Here is a 21,918-nt window from a genome sequence, read left to right as displayed (position 1 = left end):
AAGTTATAACTTTGGGAGCATTGGTTCAGGACCTTCTCTAATTGGCTCCCAGTCCCCCCTCTTCATTTTGTGATTTGTTCAGAGAGTATGCACAGGCATACAGGATTTTGAAAACTAGCACCCTGGGCCACATTGTGTTCGCTGTTTCCAAATTCCTTATGGCCATATGGTTGATCAGAAAGAAAAAATCGTCTGAAGCCCCTTGAACTTTCTAATGAACTTTCTATATGCAATTTTAAACCACTCCTCGCTGGGAGAGCTGACTCTATTTAAATGTGTTTTAAAATAATGTTTTAATGTTTGTAATGTTTGCATTGCATCTTTTATGGTCTATATGGCCGAAATAAAGAATTTTTGGAATTGGAATTGGTTAATGCTGTCTACTTCTCGTAAGCCTAACCTAAGCTTTCTGCATTAATATTATTACATATTTAGCTCACATTTTAGCACTTTATGAAGTTTTAAGAGCTGTAAGACTTGCATGTGTCTCACTGCAGATCGAATGCCCTCTGGCCACCTTCTGGCTGCAGATGAGGCAACACATGCTCTAGAACATGGGTACTCGCAAACATTTGCCCGGGGGTGCAAAATTTGGTCTTTGGTGTGACAGAGGGCCGCACTAATGCCAGCAGGGGGTGTAAAGTCGGTGTAGGGGAATCAAAGCATGTATATTTAGTGGCTGTACTCAATTGCGCAATGTGTGACCAGAAAACCTGTAATGAATTCCGACTTCTCCACTTGACCAAATTCTGTGCTCCTGGGCAATTGTTTTATTTCGATTTCCCTCCTTTTTCTTCATTATCACATCTAAAGGGAACTCAAAATACATTACTTCAGGACAGGTGCTGTTCAAAGCAATCTCCTGTGCTTGGATGTAATCACTAATGGCATTGTTGTCAGGGTGGGGGGGAGCATAAACGTTTATAAATTAATGTTTGAAAAACATCACTTTAAGAAAAATACTTCTGAATGCACTGCTATACTTTGATTTACTAAGGAGAAATATTTCTACAAGTCAATGAAACACACTTTTTGAAGTTTGAAAAGACTATCATATTTGTAGACATTTGCTGTCTTTAAAAGTGGAGGTGTTCCTAAAGTTAAGGGCCTAGTTACTTCCTTTCCCTAACTGCAATTAACCTTTAAATAAGTGCTTGCTGTATATTTAACTTTTTTTTCACGTTAATGCTGAGTCGAGTAAACAGCAGCCCAGTGCTGCTGCTGCCCAAGGGACCGCATGTAAAGATCAGGAGGGCCGCATGCGACCCCCGGGCCGTACTTTGAGTATCACTGCTCTAGAAGATGTGCCTTTTCCCTTTCATGCTGGAGGTTTGTTGACGTACCACACCGCAGAAAAGGGATGTAATGAAGAGTGAGATGGGCACTTCCCATTGTTGGGGATCCTCCATAGCGGAGTGCTGTTGGCCTTCTGAACTCAAGAGCTCTGATCTCACCACTTACCTTACTTTCTCACCAGGCTGGTCAACGCTGAAGACTCCATCCTGAAAGTGAGGGAAGACAATGAGGAAACCAATCAGAGGACGTTCTTGGGCTGCGAGATGATTGATTGGCTTATTCAGGAAGGAGAGACAGGCAACAGGAAGGAAGCGGTGGAACTGTGCCGGGCACTGCTGGAGTATGGAATAATTCAGCATGGTAAGGAGTGGGGACACCATGGGTAAGGTGAGAATGGTAGCACGTGCCGTGCAAGCTTCCAGTGTTTGTTACTAGGGCTTATCCCACTATTGTGTATGTCATTAATGGGTGTCTTGTCTGTCTCTTTTGCATGAGACACTATAGGGTGTGTTCTGTTCCATGTGTACTGAATGTCACTGATGTGTTCTGTATCGTTAGAGGGTGTGATGTGTTGTTGTTGATGTGCCTCACGTGATTGCGTGTTACTAGAATCGCTAGTGACATGACTGTCTTGTATCAGTAGTGGATTTGATCTGTGACAAGTGGGAGCGCTGATATACGTCACTAATAGGGATATCTGTCACTAGTGAGTATGCTTGGGGTCGCCATTGCATATGTGCGTCTCTAGTGGATATGGTGTGTGTCACTACTCTGGCTCTTCTTGGCAGCATCTGTTCGATGGCCCCGGAGGGATCTTTTTTGGCTCCTGTTTGTGTAGTGAGGTTATGTAGCGCTGCATCCATTTTATGATGTTTGTTGTGACATAGGTAATATATTCATTCTAGATACGGACTGCTAGGCCTTTAATGCTAAGCATGATTTACATACATTTAGCTTTAATAAAACATTACATACTTATTTGCTGTACTGATCTTATTTTTAGGATCTTCTAATCATGTTTTCTAATTGATTAAGCATTCTTGATCAAAGATACCCATCTCTGAAAAGGACTTCTTTCTAGCTTCTAACCCCATTCAGATCCCTTTTTAGTATTTCTTTTGGAGTTATCAATTCAACTTGATATCAAACTTTAGCCATAGATCCAAATCTGCCTCCTGTTTCTAACACAAGTAACTTCTAGATGTATACCTTTAGCATCCAGAAAAGCGAGCTACAAAGTTATATCCATCCAGTGGACATAGCCCTGTGCAGGGAGGCTAAAACAGCACAGTGGTTAAGCGTACAGCAAAACTGAAATTGAAATAGTGTCTTGCATTTGTAGATAAAAATAATCAGAAAGAACTGAAAATATGCTTCGATGTTTAAGCGTGGTCCTCATTGCACTTTATTTGTACTTGTGTGTGCAACTGTGAGTCTGGCATATTTGTGTGTCCATGGGTTTGTCTGCCTGGATGTCTCCAGTGTGTGCCTGTTTATGCTTTGCGCATGTGCTTTAGGTGTGTGTTTTTTGAGTGAATGGCTTAGTATGTGTGCACCTCCTTTTGCTTGTTTGTGAGTGAGAAGGGGTGCAACTACAGCCCTCCTCGAGAGTGCCAGTATTCCTCCCAGAGTGTTTTCCACCAGGGCCTCCATCTTGGGTCATTCTAGGTGGCTTGGTGTCTCTGATGCTGATAGTTCCAGGTCCGTAGAGATTGGGTCCAGTTTCATGGGGTGCAGATGTGCACAGGGAGGAACTGCTGCAAAGCCAGGGGCAGGACCACAGACCATCCCAGGCCCGATGGGGAAGCACACTAGAAGTGGTTACTGTTGAACAAAATACATCAGTAGCGGCTCGTGGAGGGAGTTCGGTGGGGCAGTGAGGCGGGACGGGGGAGGGGCAGGGTGGGGAAATGTAAACACCGGAATATGGATGAACGGAGGTAAGTACACATTTAAATTAATAAAACAAATTCCTTTTCGTGCGCTGCATCGCATTTTGCGATGCAGCGCATGCAACAAAATTCGTTTTATTAATTTAAATGTGTACTTACCTCAGTTGATCTGTATTCCGGTGTTTACATTTCCCCACCCTGCCCCTCCCCCGCCCCACTGCCCTACCGAACTCCCTCCACGAGCCGCTACTGAAATACATAAGTACCAGGGCACAATGCTTTTCTTAGGAGCTCGATGTAGGCACTGCAGAATGCCGGGGTTGCAGAATGCCACTGTTGCCCTGGGGCCCCTTCCTATTTCACTACACCCCCATATCCCTTTATCGCACTCTTGTAGGTTCTGTTCTGTCCCTTCTTTCTCGCTTTGTCACTGTTTTCATATCTTTCCCTTCCTCCTTCTTTTCCCCTTTTCTGCCTTTCTCTTTCTTGTTCTGGGTCAAAGTCTAATGATGAAAAGTAAGCCCTGTCCCCCAAAAACGAGCGTCAATGGCCATCATCTGCAATCACCTGCACAACTTATATACTTTATGCAATGCTCCCCTGGCCTAACCCATCCCTGCCTTGGTCTGCCCCTTCTGCCGACCCTCCCCTACTTCCCAACACCGACTGGTTCTCCTGCTAACTTTTCCTGCCTGCTCTGAGCAGGTGGAATATGTTTGACGATTTGTCCCTGGATTCAGAGAGAATCCACTGGAAAAGGGCCCGGAAGGCCTGGATCTGTGTGGTTATTCCACACTATAGGAACAAACATATAATTGCCAGATTTAGTGCTGGGACACTGATTAGAACTGGAGAGTCCACCCTCCACGTGTTTCCACACCAAAATGTGGCAAACTTTTACCAAGGGCCGAAAAAAGTGTGAGTCTCTTTAAGAACAAAGGGTCAGATGTACCAAGCTATTTAACATTTCTTAACGGGATGAATTGCTATTTTGGCACATTAAGAAATGCTAAATAGCCTTTTGGCATGTACAAAGGCTGCTTGGGAATCACAAAGGGCCACATGTAGCAAGCCTTTTTCGCAAGCAGGCCGATTTTCAGAATTGGCCTGTTTGCAAACTCAAAAAATGCTTCTCACATGTATCAAACCCTATTTTGCGATTCTGTACCCTGTTACTGAATTGCAAAATGCGTTTGCGATTCGCTATTCGGAAGGGGTGTGTTTAGGGCGTCTCTTCCAAATAGCGAATCCTATTGGTATGTATGAATGCTTTGTAACCGTGAATGCAGTCGCAAAACATTCGCATTGTACCACCTACTTCAAGTAGGTGGTAACCCATTCGCAAATGGGAAGGAGTCCCCAAGGGACCCCTTCCCCTTTGGGAATGACAGTGAAATGTTTTCTCATTGCAGACTGTGGTCCCGGTGACCACTGCCTGCTCTCAGAAAATTAAGAGAGAATTTTTCATACTTTTTTTTTTAAATGCAACACGTTTTCCTTTAAGGAAAACAGGCTGCATTTAAAAAAATTGCTTGCTTTATTTAAAAGCTATCATGGACATGATGGTCAGGCCACCATCTCTGTGATTTTAGCGGTTCCTGGGGGGGTCGCAAGTTGCGACCTACCTCATTAATATTTAAGAGGTAGGTCATTTGTGACCCTCTAGGAATCGCAGAAAGTGTTCAACACATTTTCATACATGCCGTTTTGCGATTTCTGAAACGCGTATCGCAAGGATTCACAATTAGGGAATCGCAAAATGGTTCCTACATCAGGCCCAAAATGCGATTTCTACCCAGTACAAAATCGCATTTTGCGACACCCTAAAAGGAAATTACAAATGGGGATTTCTTATTTGAGATTTCCTATGCCCACGTACAAAGGATTTACTAAATGCGAATTGGGCATTTATGAAAAGCTATTACCATTGACTCAATGTTGATGGTAACCATGTGCAATTTTTAAAAAAACACTCCAAAATGCTTTTTTTTAAAGTGCAATAAAGCACAAACATACACATAGGGCATTTGTGCGCTTTACATGTGTACTGCTTTTTTCGGGGTGCAGCAATGGGGGGCCTTAGGATGAACGTCACTCTTGCTTTAACATTTCCTAATTAGGAAATAGCAAATTAGGAAATGTAAAAACATTTGTACCCATGGGCCTCTAGGCCCAATAGGAACAAATGGTTTGGTGTTACATATTTAGCGATTTGCTAATAGCGATTCCCACTCTGTAGGAATCACTGTTAGGGAACCTCTATTTTCGTACATACCGTTTTGCATTTCCCAAATAGTGGTTTCCGAAGAGTCGCTGTTTAGGAAATGCAAAATAAGTATTTCGTACATCTGGCCCAAAGTCACTCCCTGTGATGGTTCTAGCGTTGCGTTGATGAGTGATGGTGTGCTCATGTTCTTGTTTATCCATTGTTGTAGCATCTTCATCCGTTTGAGATTGTGTGTGTTGGTGTGACTGGCTGCCTTCATGGAAATATCTTTGTGCCTGTTTGTGTGTGCATGTGTGTGGTTGTGGGTAAATGTGGTGGCGCAGGGGGCATATCTGTGGCTGTGAAAGTGTTCTTCTCTTTGCTTTTGTGTGACTAGATACCGCTGCATGCGTCTCTTTCTCCGTTTGTGTGCGCATGTATACGTATGGTTATGGGCATTTGTGGTGGTGCATTGAGCATATTTCTTTTTGGTTTGAGGGGGCGACCCGATGAAGGCTCGAGAGAGGCTCCGACTCGAAAAAACGAGCCCCCCTTTCATGTGGCTTCTGCCTGCCATCCACACTCTAACCACAAGTGCCAATAATGTTAGAAAAAGCAATAACCTTTGATGTAAACCTACTGGAGAGAGCAAGCAACACCCCACTAGCGTCACAACTGCACAAACTAAGACCAGAAAATTCTGGGATAAATACAGATGTCCGTGTTTACCAAATTGGTTGATCCTAGGCAAATATATCTTGTGTTTGATTCAATAGACAATAATGTTACTTTATGTATACAAAGAATCCCACCCATAGGGCACATGTGAAAACTGACTTGCCGCTTCCTTCACCAATAGCATTGTTGCACGGGAGAGAGGTGCCCTGAATGTTTTAAGGTTCACATTTAAACACTATAACTTTTAATAAATGCCTCTATGCAGGGATATAAGATGATGTGTTAATTCGAAACATTTCCGCATGATAAAGAAATACCCTTTTTTGAATTTTGTAGAGGCTTTATTCATAATTTTCCATGACATTTGTTGCACAAATTGATGCCAGAAATGCTCTGCTCTCCCTGTTAGTTTCTTACCCCAGTCCCTGTATTTTTTCCGGCTGTAGTCCTTGGTGTGTTTGTGTAGTTGTGGCCGGATGCCTTTGAATGCCTGGTTGTTATCGTGTGGATCTCCGTGTGCTTTGTGCGGTCCGGGCCTTTGCGCGTTTGCTGTCCTTTTGTGCTTTCTCTGCACCCATTCTTTACACAATTGTGCACAGACACACAGTGGCATCCCACACGTCACGCACGCCAGTCACCCCTGCCGCAGGAGCTTTGACCCCACAAACTGCTGAGCAGGGGCTTTTGTTTCTAAAGGGCAGGCCCAGAGCGGCGGCCCGGGCCGCGGCAGCCGTGCGTGTGTGACAGAGGATTCTGGCCTGTTCTGACCACAGACCTCCAGGCCTCCCCCCCACGAGTGACCGTGTTTATTCCACAGTCTCCAACAGGCACCACTTCTTCGACAGTAACCTGCTCTATCTGTTTCGGATCAACTTCCGCCGGCGCCGGAGGCTGACCGAGCTTCTGAACGACAACCTGATTCGCCCACAGCCGGGGAGCCCCGACAGCCCCTTCTGCCTCCGGAAGCTGAACCCCGAGCCAGGCAACTCCAGCTTCCTGTCAGGTGAGCGAGGGTAGTGACGGGAGGGGGGAAGGGGGTTGTTTGGAGGGCGAATCTGCTTAGAATGTTGGCTTCAGGACAATGAGGGAACTCAGAACCGTGGAACAATGAGTAATTCATGTCATAATAAAGCATTGTTAATGTGACCAGTAACTGGGTGGAACAGCCTTTTGCCAGAGCCACTACCTGCAGCCCGTGTTGATGTCTTTGCTTTGGCTTGTAGTATAGGCCCGATTATTGGGCCGAACTGTGTGCCGCGCGTGGGATACCAATATGCCTGATTATAGCTGGCTGGGTGTTTCCACACTCCTCATCAGATGTCCTGGATGTGGCAACACCGGTACAGATTATAGTGCCCAGAAACTGCCATCTGGAAAATTATATGAGGTTTGGTATGTAACTGCAGACTGGTCACTGGCTCCCGTCCCCTTTCTGTGGCACGGGTGGACAACAGAACATTCCTCCCTGTCAGCACACATTCTTCTGAAACCATGGGGCGTATTTACAAAAAATGTCAGAGCGCTGATCTGCGCCAAATTCAGCAGTACATCGCTCTGACATGTTTTAAATGCAGGGATGTGCCGTACACAAGAATACGGCTCACCCCTGTGTTTACCCTAGCGGTGGCGCTAAAAAAGCTGCTAGCACCAGTGCAGGCTCCCTGCTGCCATGTGGCAACCGTGCCTGCGCTGCAGGGGTGATTGTTTATGTGCAGCAAGCGACACCTTCCTGCACATAAACAATCATTCATGGCGATTTGCTCTCTCTATGTGTCCTGCAGAATGCAGCACACCTAGAAAGAGCAAAAAATTAGGAGAAATTCATAATTTCTCCTCATATCGCCATTCTAATTCCTGGCCTTAGAATGACGCTGTTTTGGGCGCTGCCTCAGCCTTGTAAATCTGGGGCAGCAAAAAAAACACAATGGGTTTTGTTGTGGAGCGCCCACAGCAACATCCATTGCTTGCCCCTTTGCAGCAGAGGACTCCGGTGGAAAGGGGCATATTTACAGTGTGGCATTAAGCCACATTAAGTGGCTCTGCGCCACCTTATCAATATGGGAAATGGCGCTATGCCACCGGAGCATCCAGAAAAGTAACGCTCCAGTGGTGACAGGGGCTCGTACATATGCCGCCTTGTGTCCTCCCCTCAACCTACCTCACAGCACTGCCCCCGCTCCCGCTTGTTAGCTCCCGTTTACCGCTTCCTCGGATCGCATGGTAAATGGAAATATTATTCCTCATGGAATAGGAGTTTTGTGCGTAATTTCACTTGGAAAAAATGGGTCCATGCTGTTATCCCCATTCCAGAGGGATTATCTCGTAATGGCCTGATTTCGGGGCAGGGATACTGGTCAGCAATAATATTTTCAACCACATGGTATGTCCACACCTAACTCCTCATTTCCTGTAACTGGGACTTTAGACAAAAGTTATTGTGGGCAATTCTACAAATCCTGGGAAGGGCTGAAAAGTGATTATTGTGCTCATCATATTTTGCCGTATTTTCCTCTATACCACAAAACTCAGGCCCCAATTCTAAGTAGGACAGAACAGTGCCTCCGCTGTCTCCGCGGTGGGATATTCATCAGGCCCATTATACCTGGCCGGACTTTCCAGCACTCACATTTCTTTTTTTTTTTTTTTTTGAAACCGTTTATTACAAATCTCAAGAATATACAGGTATGGGCCTACAACCTTCCGGCCGGCCGCTAGGAATGACAGGAGCATATGACATACGTTCATAAAACACTTGGCGTTGCAGAGGAGCATAATCAGGAGGTATCAACGTCGTGGGCCACATCGGTCAGACCCCACAATACGGTTTCATTTTATACAAACAACAAGAAAAACCACACCCACAAGGCAACCCGCAATCGAAAGTAGCAGCACGTGCTCCCCGAATGGGGGACCCCAACTATCCAGAGGAGTCTAAAGAGGGGAAGGGGAACAGAGCGAGGACTGGGGGAACCCTGTGCCCGGGGCTGGGGGAAGGAGTCAGCTAAGGGGACGGGGCTGGTGAGGCAGCAGGCAGCAATGGTGGCGCGCAGATACCCCCGCGGTAGGCGTTCCAGGGGCCCCATACTTTCACCCATGTCCCAGGCTTACCCCTCGCCACATACACCACCTTTTCTCGAAACATGCACCAGTCCATGTGTTCTTTCCAGGCCGACACCGCCGGGGGCTTCTGGGATCCCCACAGCTGAGCAATATCACGCTTAGCTATCATATATCCCAGAGTCACCCACCACGTCTGCGGAGCCGAGTAGTCAGTTGGTTCCCACACATTCAACAGGCACCTCCTCGCTTCAGGCAGCAGCGCGACACGCGTAACCACTCGCAGGACCTCGTGCACACCACGCCAGAATCGCTCCACCTTCGGGCATTCCCACAAAATATGCAGAAAGGTCGCCAAAGCACCACACCCACGCTTACACAACCCATCCTCAGCATAGCCCATACGCAGAAGCCTTGGCCCCGTCATGTAGACCCGGTGGAGTATCTTAAGCTGGACGAAGCGAAGGCGAGCCGGTATGGCCACCTCCTTCGGAGAGGCCACCGCGGAGATCCAGTCCTCGTCGTCCAGCTCCAGCCCATCGGCAACCCAAGCCTCTCGGAGGCCAGTCAGCAAGCCCGAGCGGTCATTGATCAGTTTTTTGTAAATAAGTGAGATCGTGCTGTCTGGGACATGGCCATCTAGCACTCTGTCCTCCAGGGGGGAAGACTCCGGGATGGAGGCAACGTCTGGGAAGACGGAGCCCAGTGCATGACGGACCTGCAAGTACCGAAAGTATTCACTGCCCTGCAGCTGAAACTCCGTCTGCAGCGTCTCGAATGTTTTAAATCCCCCCCTCGTCCAGAGATCCCCCACTTTACTGATGCCTATCGTGTCCCACTTCTCGAAGCCCTTCGAGGTCCACAGGGAGCCCAACCTCTCAGACGCGTACAGCGGTGACGCCCGGGTCAAACGGTCCTTCCACCCCATAGCTGCATTAGCCGCGTGCCATACTCGCACCATGACACGCGTAGGTCCCGTCAGGCGAGCGTCGGGCGCGCCAGAGTAGAGCGCTCGATTGTAGTCGCCACCGGGCAGTAGCATCTTGTCCATTTCAAATTCCGGGTTTAAGGCGGGCCCGTAGAGGCCATGGTTAATTGCAGCTAGCTGGGAGGCCCAGTAATACCGTTTAATATCCGGGAGGGCAATCCCCCCGTCGTACCATGGGAGCGTCAACTTCGCCAGGGCAATACGCGGCCTCCCGTCCCAGAACAGGCGGCGCTGTAGACTCTCCACCTCACGGAAGTAGCGCGCCGGGACTAAGTCCATAGTGTTCTGGAGAGCGTACAGGAAGCGTGGCAACGACATCATCTTAAACAACGCCGCCCGGCCGAGCGGCGAAAGCGGCAGGCGCCGCCAGCGCGCGACGTCCTCCTTCAAGCGCTGGAGGGGGGGAAGCAAGTTCCGCTCGTAGCGGGCCTCCGGGTCCAGAGTAATGTAGACACCCAGGTACCTAAACCCCTGAGAGGCAATCTGGATCGGACAGCCCCGCGGGAGGACGGGAGCCTCCCCGGAGAGCACATACACACATGATTTAGCCCAGTTGATGACAAGGCCTGAATTGCGGCCGAATGAACGTAAAACATCAACCAGGACTATTAGTGATTTACGTGGGGAGGCTAGGTACAAAAGGATGTCGTCAGCGTATAGGGACACGCGGTCCTCGTACTCGGGGGTCCAACGGAGACCACGGATGGAAGGATGCCACCGCAGCCACTCCGCCAGGGGCTCCAAGGCCAGCGCAAACAGGAGCGGCGACAAGGGGCAGCCCTGCCGCGTGCCCCGGCCCAGCTCGAATGGGGCCGATACTCTTCCATTCACCACCACCTGCGCCAATGGGCCCGAATACAACAATTTGACCCAACTGATGAACCCCGGGCCAAATCCAAACTTCGCCAGCATCGCCCAAATGTATGGCCACTCAAGCGTGTCAAACGCCATGGTGGCGTCTAAGGACGCCAGTATGGCCGGTTCCCGCACGAATGGGACACGTGCGAGCACCCCGTGCAAGCGCCGCAGATTAAGGGCCGTGCTGCGATGGGGAATAAAGCCGGACTGGTCTTGTTGGACCAGATCGCCCACCACGCCGACCAGCCGATTGGCCAGCACCTTGGCGAGAATTTTGGGCTCCGCATTCAAGAGCGAGATAGGCCGATAGGATGTAACCCGGTCCCGAGGTCTCCCTTCCTTGTGGATCACCACGATTGTAGCCAGACGCTGGTCCAGCGGGAGGGAGCCCAGCGAGTGGGCCGCCAGGAACATCGCGCGGAGGTGGGGTGCCAGTACATCCGGTCGCAACTTATACAACTCGATAGGGATGCCATTCGGGCCCATGGCCTTGCCAGAGGCGACCGAGCGTATGGCGAGGGCAATTTCGTCGGAGGTGGGAGCGGCATCCAACGACACCCTGTCCTCCTCCGAGAGGGACGGCAGCGCGATATCCCTAAGCAGGGCATGGGAATCCTCCTCCGAGCAGGGAGAAACCGGGGAATACACCTCACGGAAATAATCCGCGAAACAGGAGACAATTTCTTCTGGCTCGGTTACACTCACACCATCCATCCTCTCAATCAGCGGGACCACACGATTCGCTCTCTCCTTTTTATCCAACCACGCGAGCAGTTTACCAGCCTTATCACCCACATCATACAGTCGCCCCTGTTGCTCCCTACTGAGGCCCCTGGCCGCCTCCGTAACGAGGGCCCTGTAGGCCGCCTGCTTAAGTTGTAGGACATGTAGTGCAGCATCCGTCACCCCACCCTCTAGATCACCCTCCAATTCGGCAATTTCGGCCTCCACCCGGGTCACCTCCTCCCGCTCGCGCCTCCGGGCATGGGAAATAAGGGATAGGGCCTCCCCTCTAAGAACTGTCTTGAAGGCTTACCACAGGGAGATAGCTGAAGGGACGGACCCCACATTCTCATCAAAGTATCGCTGTAAGGATTTAATCAAGTCAGCGCGAATGGTGGGGTCGCGCAGGTACCAGGCATTGATTGGAACTACCCTGCCCTCACCCCTCGGGAAGACATCAAAGTGTAACAGGAGCGGGGAGTGATCTGAGATACCCCGCGCCAAATGGCGCACCTCTCCTACCCTCCCAACATAGGCCGCCGGGACAAGGACATAATCAAGCCGTGAGAGGCTACCATGGGCCCCCGAGTGGAAAGTGTACTGCAGCTGCGTGGGATGTTTTAAGCGCCAGCAGTCCACCAATCCCAGTGTATCCAAGAGGCCGGATAGCCACGCCTGTGCCCGGGGGAGGTCCCTAGGGGGGTGACGGTCCACAGTCCCAGAAACCACCGCATTGAAGTCCCCCCCAACCACCAGAAGCCCCCCCGGAAGGCCAAGGAGGAGGCGCCCCAGGTCTGCAAAAGTGGTCGACTGTAGCCCCGGTGGGACGTATACTGATACAAAGACAACTACTTTGCCCTCCATTCTCCCCACCAAGACAGTGTAGCGTCCCCTATCATCATGGAGCACCTCATCAATTTCCAACGGGAGCGAGTTCTTCACCATGATGCCCACACCCCGTGAGCCCGACGTGAAGCCCGAGTGGGCCACCAAACGGTAGCCACGCCGATTCATGGCACAAAAAGAATTACCAATAAGGTGTGTCTCCTGCAGAAAGACTACATCGGGTGAGATTCGTTTCAAATACTGAAGGACCACACCTCGTTTGATCCTATCCCCCAGTCCATTAACGTTCCAAGACAACAAAGTCAAGTCCCTACCCCCCATCACACACAGAAGCCATCATTCGTCCCCCCGAGAGCACCTTAAAACCAATACAAAAAAGGGTTTGCCTTGTGGTAAAAACGAACAACACCCCACCCCAACCCACCCACCCCAACAGAACTTCCCCCTCCCTGCACCCCTGCATGAGCCCGAACAGCCCCCCCAAAGTGCAGTGTGCCTGTCGCCCCATAGATGGTTAAACTAACTAGGCCCCCAGAGGAGGAGGGAGAACCCCCAAGAGACCCCACACGACCTCCACAGGAGGGGAACTTACTCGAACAGACGAACAGTCAAAAGTGACATCAATTTTGTCCAGAGCGAGGCCTAATATTAGTCCCTCAGTCCTGATCCGGCCAGCCCTCTCCCCCAACCGCTCCCCCCCCAACCCCCCCGATCCCGATCCCCAGACAAAGTATCCAGCCAGTCCCCGGCCGCTTCGGGACGATCAAAAAAGTACGTGCGGCCATCCACCTCCACCCGCAACTTAGCTGGGAAAAGCATTGCATACTTGAGGTTTAGGTCCCGTAGACGACGTTTGACTCCGAGAAAGCTCAGTCTCTGCTTTTGGACCGCTGGGGTGAAATCAGGATAAAAATTTATGTCCATATTGTCGAGTCTGACCGGTCCCTGTAGTCTGGAGGATTGCAGGATAGCATCTCTGTCCCGAAAGTTGAAAATCCGGGCAATGAGAGGCCTCGGAGGGGCTCCGGTCTTAGGCCTTCCCCCGGGAACCCTGTGGGCCCGTTCCACCGCGAAGAATTTACTCAGCCCCCGGGGCTGGAGATGGGTGAGAATCAAGTCCTCCACGAATAGGTCCGCCGCCGCCTCCTCACGTCCCTCAGGCACCCCGATAATGCGGACATTGTTCCTCCGGGCCCGACCCTCGGAATCCTCCAAGCGGCGATCCATCAGCGCACTCGCCTGGCCAAGCCGGCGCACCTCCTTTTGGAGGGCCGCCACATCCTTCGTAAGGCCCGATGTGGTGTGGGCCAAAGAATCGACCCGGTCATTGGTCTTGGATAGATCGGCCCTCACCAGGCCAACATCCACGAGGACCGAGTCAATCTTCTGCGCCAGTGTATCAAAACGCTGGCCCACCGAGGCCTTCATCTCGGCGATAGCACCCATGACATCCCGCAGGGTCAGATCCGCGGGCAGAGCAGGAGCATCAGTCGGGCCCTCAGGGGACCTACGCGGCACCTCGGGAGATCCCTTCTGGAGGGTGTAGCGGTCCATGCTGTTAGACTGATGGACTGCGCCACGTCGGGTCGATTTCACCTTTGCCCGGTCACCATCTTGCTTTGTGGACATGGTTCCAGTCCCCCGATCGTGCCAATCACGTCGTAAAGGGCAGGCAAGCCGGTTCACGGGCTCCGGGGGGGGGGCCACCACAGATCCGCGGGGTGGATCACAGCCGGCGGGCCGGCAGGGTACCCCAATGAGGCCACACCACCTCACAGTGCCCCGCGACCCAACCTCGCCGAGACAGCAAGGAGGGTGCAAAAGCGAAAGTGAAAGTGCGGGGTACGCGAGTCGCCGAGCCCTGCCCGCCGCTGTTGTTCACTTTGTCTCCGGATCGCCCCACAGATCCAATCCGGGGTTCGGCGTGGAGAAGGCCGCAAACCTCGATCGGTGCTCCCGCCGGTGTCCGAGGTCCAATTTGGAAGCGGAAAACGGGTGCCACCTCAGCTCGGGCTCACCAACACAGTCCCCTCATCTAGGACAGGATATTTTCAGGATATGTGTAGGAGGTCACGGAGGTCCTCGGGAGCCTCGCACCTACGCGGCCATCTTGGTTGCGCGCTAGGCTCCTCCAGCACTCACATTTCTCATGTGTGGGATCATTAGGTCTGATTCGAACAGCCAGACATTCAGGCGTAGAACATCACCTGGTCCATGCCAGATCCCAAACTACATCATGGGGTAGGACAGAATGGCATCCCACAGATACTCTGTTCCTTAACGGCCGCCTCACCCTGCTCTCCCCACCTGGCTTTAATGTTAATGTTAATGTTAATGGTATTGACATTTCTAGAGCGCAACTATACCCGGAGGTGTCCTGGCGCTGAATGAAGTCCTACAGTGGCCTAACAAACAGGAGGAGTAAAAGTTGGAAATTATACTGAGAAAAGCCACGTTTTCAAAGCCTTCCTGAAGTAGGTTTGTCATGCATCTAAGATGTGATGGAAGGCCTCCGCATGCATTGCTGGAGTTGCGTCGTGCTTGTAACACAACTCCAGCAATGTGTGACTTTTGTGCCAACAGATACGTCATAATTTCTGACGCATCTTTCAATCCTTGCGCAATGGTGCGCCATATTGTAAATGCGATGCATGCATGGTGGCGCAAGGGTTTCGCAGAAATGCATCGGTTTCTTGTAAATCTGCTCCACCGTGCTCCATCCCACTTAGGGCAGGCAGTAAATAGGAGCGTTCATTCTAACGGAATAGGGACTTCCTTGCAGAATTTCACCCATAAAAAAAGGGCCTGCATGATTAATCCAAATTCCATTGAGATTAAATTATAATGGCCAAATTCATGTATGGAGACACTGGCCATACACCTTATATTTAAATCCATCTTTCTAGTATTCAGGGCCCTTTTATATGGTGGCCTCCAGGTGTCACCGCTGTCTGTGTGCATATTTAACACATTCACCAGGCTATTAACCAGGCTTGTTTTTTTTTTCTTTCTTTCTTTACTTTTGGTGTTTTCTAAAGTGATGGTTGCCCTATTATGATTGTGAACTGTTATCAGCAAACATAAGCTAATATTGGAATTATATTTTGACAACACAGAGGTCCTTTTACAGACCGAACGAGGACTCGACCAGTTTCTTTTAGTGCTGAACAGCCTTTCTGACTTGAACTGGCTGCAATCGATTGTTTCTAGTCAGGGGAGGGCGTGACTGCCTGCCAGTAACCGTCCCTCGCCTTTGTCACCTACTGGCTTTGCCAATGGTTTTTAGTCATGCTGCATAGCATCTGTAATCATCTGTAGCATAGCTAAAGGAAAAAAACAAAACAAATAGAAGCCTTTGATGTGGCCGTAGGTGTCATTTTGCAGGCGCCCATGGCACGCATGCTCATGGATACAAAATGACGCAGGCACTTTTTCTTTGTAGTTACTTAAAAGTGCTTTTTTTGGAGCAGGCAGGGGAGTGGGAAGGGTGGAGTCAAATGTCTAAGCTGCATGGGGGAGTGGAGAGGTGAACGGTGAAGCAACACGGGGACGGAGTGGAAGGAACACTGAAGCAACACTGTAGGGGATGCAAGCTCAACGGTGGTGTGAAAGGTATGAAAAAGCAGCACCGGAGGGACGGTATTTGCAAAAGCAACAGGGGGTCGTGGAAAAGCAGCAGGTTGGGCATGGGTGGGTGCGAAATGTGTAGAAGTACACAGGCAAGCTCAAGTGTGCGGGGCAGAAAGAATCAGACAACAGAGAGCAACACAGAGTGCAGTGGGAGAGATATACAGAAAGGAGAAAGCTGGAAAACACATGCCCTCTAATGCAGTGCTTCACACACAAAAAAAAGTAGTGCTTGAAAAGCAAGTGTGGAAGAACGGTGCCAGTCAGTCAAAGAGATTTTAGAGAGGCAATGCTCAATCGGAGGGACAAACAAGATTAATAAGCTGGGACGTGACTAAGAAGCAGACAAATAAGAAGTAACAAGGAAAGCCAACCAATGGTAAGCAACGGGAGGCTCCACATCCCCGTAGGTTCTTGGTGAGCCACAATATGTCTCGCACCTGTCTAGTAGGCGTGACGCAGTTGGCAATGTCAACGTAGCCTGCAGGAAACTAGCCAGAATCCCAATTAAATGCCTAATTAGCTCGTCTCAACAGAGCAGGACAAACTGACCAAAGCAAAGCAGGGAACCATTTCATTACCCTGCAAAGGGTAACTCAGATATACTCCAATAGCAAGTGCCAAAAACATGTCTGACCGAGAGCTTTATCCTCCCGCCTTGCAAAGTTAATGCCCAGTTCTTTCCTTACACTTTCAGCAGCACCAATATTTACAATATTTCAGTCTCCAAAAGGTATAGTTCTTAATTACTGATCTTGCATTCAAAACATATTGGTTTCTTATAGATTTTATGACCCTGCTGACTTCCTTCAGTGTTCATGTTGTTAACATGCGTTAACCGATAAGAGCAGACTGCGCTATTTGTAAAGGATATTGGTGGAAACTCGATGCGAGGGTCTGAGATACATCTGCAGTGATATGAGGACACATTTTTTTTTTTAAACAGCATTTTCTTTAAACTATCCAGCGGTCGACTACTGAAGTAGAGTTTTAAGTAGATATTCACGTTTTTGTTTGCTGCTTTGCCGTGTGTCTCCGAGGTGAGAATCAAAGTACATAGGCCCTTAGCCAGACTTTTACATTGAAATGTGATTGGGGGGAAAAGTAGCAGAGACTCTCCCATGCTTTAGTACCAAAGGACAATTGCTTTCTATACAAGAAACCCAGCTGATATGATGTAGCAAGCACCAGTTTTTCCTCTATTCAACTGCCCTAATTGTGACCTTTAGGCCCATTTATTAAACACCTGGATTTTAACTCTTGTGCTGTAAGTGATCCAAGGTATGACCATCGGACCAGCTCATTCTGCCCACTCCATCATTGCTCGAAAGCAGACTATAGTTTTTTTCTTTTTTGGGTTTAAAATTTGCCTTGTCTAATATATTTGTATGTCTTATAGAAGCCACCAACTCATTAATCATTGGAGGCTCAGCTTATATCATATTATTGCAAATGTCCTTTCTTGCTAGTAATATCAAGTTTTTCTTTCATCTGGGTTGTCATATTCATGTCTGGTTCATCAGTTGCAATGCCAAAGAAGATGAGGGTAAGATAAAAACATGTGGATATCATTAGCCACCAGGCCACATTTTGTGCATTTTGACTCTATTTCCCATGAACTTTGAAATCTTATCCGGGGTCCAATAGCATCTATAAAGAGTAAAATGATTATTCCTTTTTAGTGCTGCAGCTTTTACTACACCATAAAGCAAACTCAAGGATACTTGCTGTATTTTTCCCGTCTCTGCATGCGGCAAGTCTTTCTCCCAGCTTTCATATGGTGGTTTTGTTCTTTCATCTGTGGCTGCTTCCAGCTGCCAGCAGCAATTAGATATTTCCCTTTCCCTTGATTTAGTGTTCTGTAAGTTTTGTTCCATGAGGCATGTGTCAGAATCAGTCCACTCTTTGCTCCTTATCTATAAAGTCAATCGTAAATACTTGAATCTGGAAAGAGTTCCCTCAGATTTTTCAACCCATTGCTCCAACAGCAGGGGTTTACCTACGGATACTAGATCGCCCACTTATCCTTCCTGATTGGATTACGTAATCTATATTTTAGACACCAGGGGGCATATGTATCAAAAACCGTATTTGCGATTCTCAAATAGCGATTTTTTGAGAATCGCTATTTGAGAATTGCAAAACGGGATGTATGTAAAAATTCGCACATATTTTGCGAATTCTTAATATTCCTTAATTGCGATTAGCAAATTGCGAAATCGCAATTAAGGAATACCTTCCCATTCGTTCCTATGGGCCAGGAGGCCCATAGGAATGAATGGGAAGTCATACTCAAATTGCGAATCGCAATTTGCTAATCGCAAATTAAGAATAATTTCAAAGGTGCAAGGGTGTCATGATGACACCCTGATGCAACCCTGAAATGAGCATGTGTGCTCATATGGCGCACATACATGCCCTAAGGGCATGTATGTGCGCCACATGGCACTGTGAAAAGTGCCAAAAAGTGCATTTTTCATTGAAATCGCAAATTACCACCAACTTGAAGTTGGTGGTAATTTGCGATTTCTTAAGGAGAAATTGCACAACTTGGGTGCTTGTTACATAGCATTTAAGGAATCGCAATTTGCGATTCCTTAAATGCTTACGCAAAATTAAGGAATCGCAAAATTAGCGATTCCTTAATAATGCGATGCGAAAATGGCACATACATCGCATTTTGCGATTTTGTATCCGCAAACGCTGTTTTTTTGCGAATCGCAGCGTTTGCGAATACAAAATCGCTTGATACATATGCCCCAAAGTGAATCCCAAGTTGGGGCAAGCATACTATAATAGACAATCCCCCAAGCTGATATGACTTCGTTCCAAAGTCTGGTAGAGGCCTGCAGAATCTTCAATCTTTTCGTCTTAAAGAAGCTTGGAGAACCAAATGTATACAGAAATCCTGTTTCAGCTAAGCTTCCTGTCATGCTTTTCAACATGCCCCCAATTGAAACTTAAATTGGGCTTCCAATCATCAGCCTCCAATTTTTAAGAGGAATCTCCCAGCAGTATATCTGTAAATCTGATAGTGCTTAGCCCTTTAGGTCAGCTTTTTTCGTTAGTTTTTTCCCAGGAAATTCTAGTTCCTTTAGTATTCGAGACAAGGCTACTTATATTTTCTTGTACTTTTTTTTAAAGCTTTTCTTATAAAAGGTTAGAGGTATGCTGTCGAATAAAAAAGTAAACTTTAGAAGGGTGATCATTTTCACTCGACCATACAGGGACAGTGAGAAGTTGCTCCATTTTTTCAATAACCCATTGCTTTCTTTAATGACTTTATTCAGGTTGACCTCGTTTTTTTTCTAGTCCATTTGTCACCTATATTCCCAGATATCTGATGACTTTTCTTTCTTCCCCTTTCCAGATACAGTTCCATTTCATTACATTAGTTTTTTTTTCTTCATTTACTTGTTAACCCGAAAATGAGCCAAAAGTTTCTACTTCCTTCTGGATATCTGAAATTGTATTGTTAATTTTCGAGGTGTAGAATGATAAGATCGTCCGTATACAAGGCTACATTTTTTTTTTTAATTTCAAAAGAATTTTATTATTTTAAAGGAGCAAATAAGGACATAGGATACAAGCAAAAGTGATACAATTGATATCAGATAAAGACAAACAATATGTTAGATTGAAATTAAATAATAAGAAACACATCATTAACATTCATTAATCTGCAGATATCAGATAAATAAATTAATTAGGGAAGAAAAAATTGATAACCAGCAGAAGTAATTATCAAAAGTATCACCATCAGATAGCAAATTAGGGATGAGAGGAAAAAAGAAAGGAAGGAAGAAAAGACGGAAAAAGTAGGAAAGAGATGAAGAAAGACAGGGAGGAGTGAAGGAAGAGGAGAAGATTTCCAAAGGATTCACCCGACACACAAGACAACATTAACCAGACAAATCAAAAGGATATTGATCCACCAACCCCTCTGAGGCCAATTCCATGTACGTATCTAAGGCTTTCCAAACACCAGTAGATATAGAAGGAGAGAGATGAGCGTGATCAACTGACGTATGAGCACTTCGTAAAAAGGAAACCCAAGCCCACCAAGTATGGTAAGAAACTGAAGAGAAAGATTTCCACTCCATGAGAATTACTTTGACTGCAATAGTCAATAAAAGATCCAACAATTGTAATTCCATGGCATCTAAAGGCAAAGGGACCGGGGCCGCCAACGGACCTAAAAGAATTAATGGAAAAGAGAGTTGAAACTTAATATTAAAGATAATCATGAGGTGTTTGTGAATTAAATCCCAAAAGGGTTGGAGAAGGGAACAATCAAAGAACATATGTTGAAAATCGCCTGGTAAAAGACCACAACTCCAACACAGATTATCTTCTTTGAGATTTAGCGAATACAAACGAATGGGAGTCCAGTGAAGAAGATTAACAGAGAAAAACTTAGACTGCATTAATGAGGGGGCGATTTTGTTACAAAGAGAAAGCTTACCAATATCTTGCCATGTGTCTGAAGAGATATGATCGGTAACACTATGATCAAAATGATGTAGCCATTTTTGCTGTGCGACAGTTTGGGAAGGAAGAGTAGAGGAAAACAAGAATTTGTAAATCCTAGACGCTACATGACCAGTCCTGATCCATAATTGAAAAAGCGTAATCATAGGGGAAGAAGGATGAAGGTGCACTTTAGCAAGTGCTACCTTTATCTTAAGAAAGGTATAAAAGTCTAAGTTAGATAAAGAAAATTGTTGAGCTAGGGAGGAGAAAGGGAAAGGATCATTATTGGAGCCATAGAGATGTTTAACAAGTGAGATACCTTTCCCAGCCCAATAAGACATCAACTCTGGATCAATATTAATTTTGATTTTAGAATTCCGCCAAATAGACGACCATCTAGTTTTATGCAGTGGAATTGCCACTTTCTTATCAACCTTGCGAACAGCAGCAATAGTGTCTAAAATAATAGATCGAGAGAATGGAATAGAAAGGGTATTCGTGGTTAAAAAAGAGTCAGTCGGCAGAGGGTAGGCCAATTCTTGTTCTATTAACAACCAAGATGGAACATGAATAGAAGGAGAAGAAAACCAGAGCGCACCCTGAGACGCCAGAAAAGCAGTTTGATATCTCCCCCAATCAGGAAGATTACAGCCTCCCATATCGTAAGATTTCCGTAAGAATTTATAAGCAATTCTAGCCCTTTTGTCATTCCATAGAAATTTGGAAGTAAGTAAATCAAGTTCGTGAAAGAAGGAATCAGAGAGCTTTACCGGAAGCATAGAAGAAACAAAATTAATAATAGGTGTTATCATCATTTTAAGAGTCTGCAGTCGACCCCACCAGGAAATATGCTTCGGAGACAAAGTTTCTAAAAGACGTCGCACCTTAAGAATAGTTTGAGATTCATTATAAGTAACCGTAGCATAAAGTGTGGAACAAAAATAAATACCCAAATATTTTAGATGTTTAGATTGCCACTTAAAACCCACCGAACCCATATGAGAAGAGAAACAGTAAGCATTTAAGGGGAACATCTCTGTCTTATCTTTGCTCAGGGTATATCCTGAAACCTTTGAGAAAAGAGAAATCGTATCAGAGATAGCAGGGATGGCCAGTGCAATATCATCAGAGAAAATAAGAACATCATCCGCATAAGCAGCTGTTTTTATCTGATGAGACCCAAAAGAGAACCCCTTAATGTCTGGTTGTAAGTCAATCATTCTGAGAAGAGGATCAATGGATAACAAAAATAAAAGAGGAGACAAGGGACATCC

The 21,918-nt window shown here is 47.2% G+C and overlaps 1 protein-coding gene across 4 annotated transcripts in view; it reads left to right on the top strand.

Moving 5' to 3' along the window:
- The window catches only part of LOC146812624 (DEP domain-containing mTOR-interacting protein-like), a 221,093-nt gene that overhangs the window by 169,013 nt on the left and 30,162 nt on the right, over positions 1–21,918 (top strand). For all 4 annotated transcript variants that reach the window (XM_085619703.1, XM_085619701.1, XM_085619702.1 and 1 more), the window contains 2 exons: positions 1,478–1,656; positions 6,890–7,075. In XM_085619703.1, the coding sequence (XP_085475829.1) occupies positions 1,478–1,656; positions 6,890–7,075 (365 nt within the window). The remainder of the gene's footprint in view (positions 1–1,477; positions 1,657–6,889; positions 7,076–21,918) is intronic.

The sequence above is a fragment of the Triturus cristatus genome, chromosome 7 (genome assembly GCF_964204655.1).
Source record: "Triturus cristatus chromosome 7, aTriCri1.1, whole genome shotgun sequence".
Lineage (NCBI taxonomy): Eukaryota > Metazoa > Chordata > Amphibia > Caudata > Salamandridae > Triturus > Triturus cristatus.
Note: the sequence above shows the minus strand (reverse complement) of the source record. Positions and strands in the feature narration are given on the sequence as shown.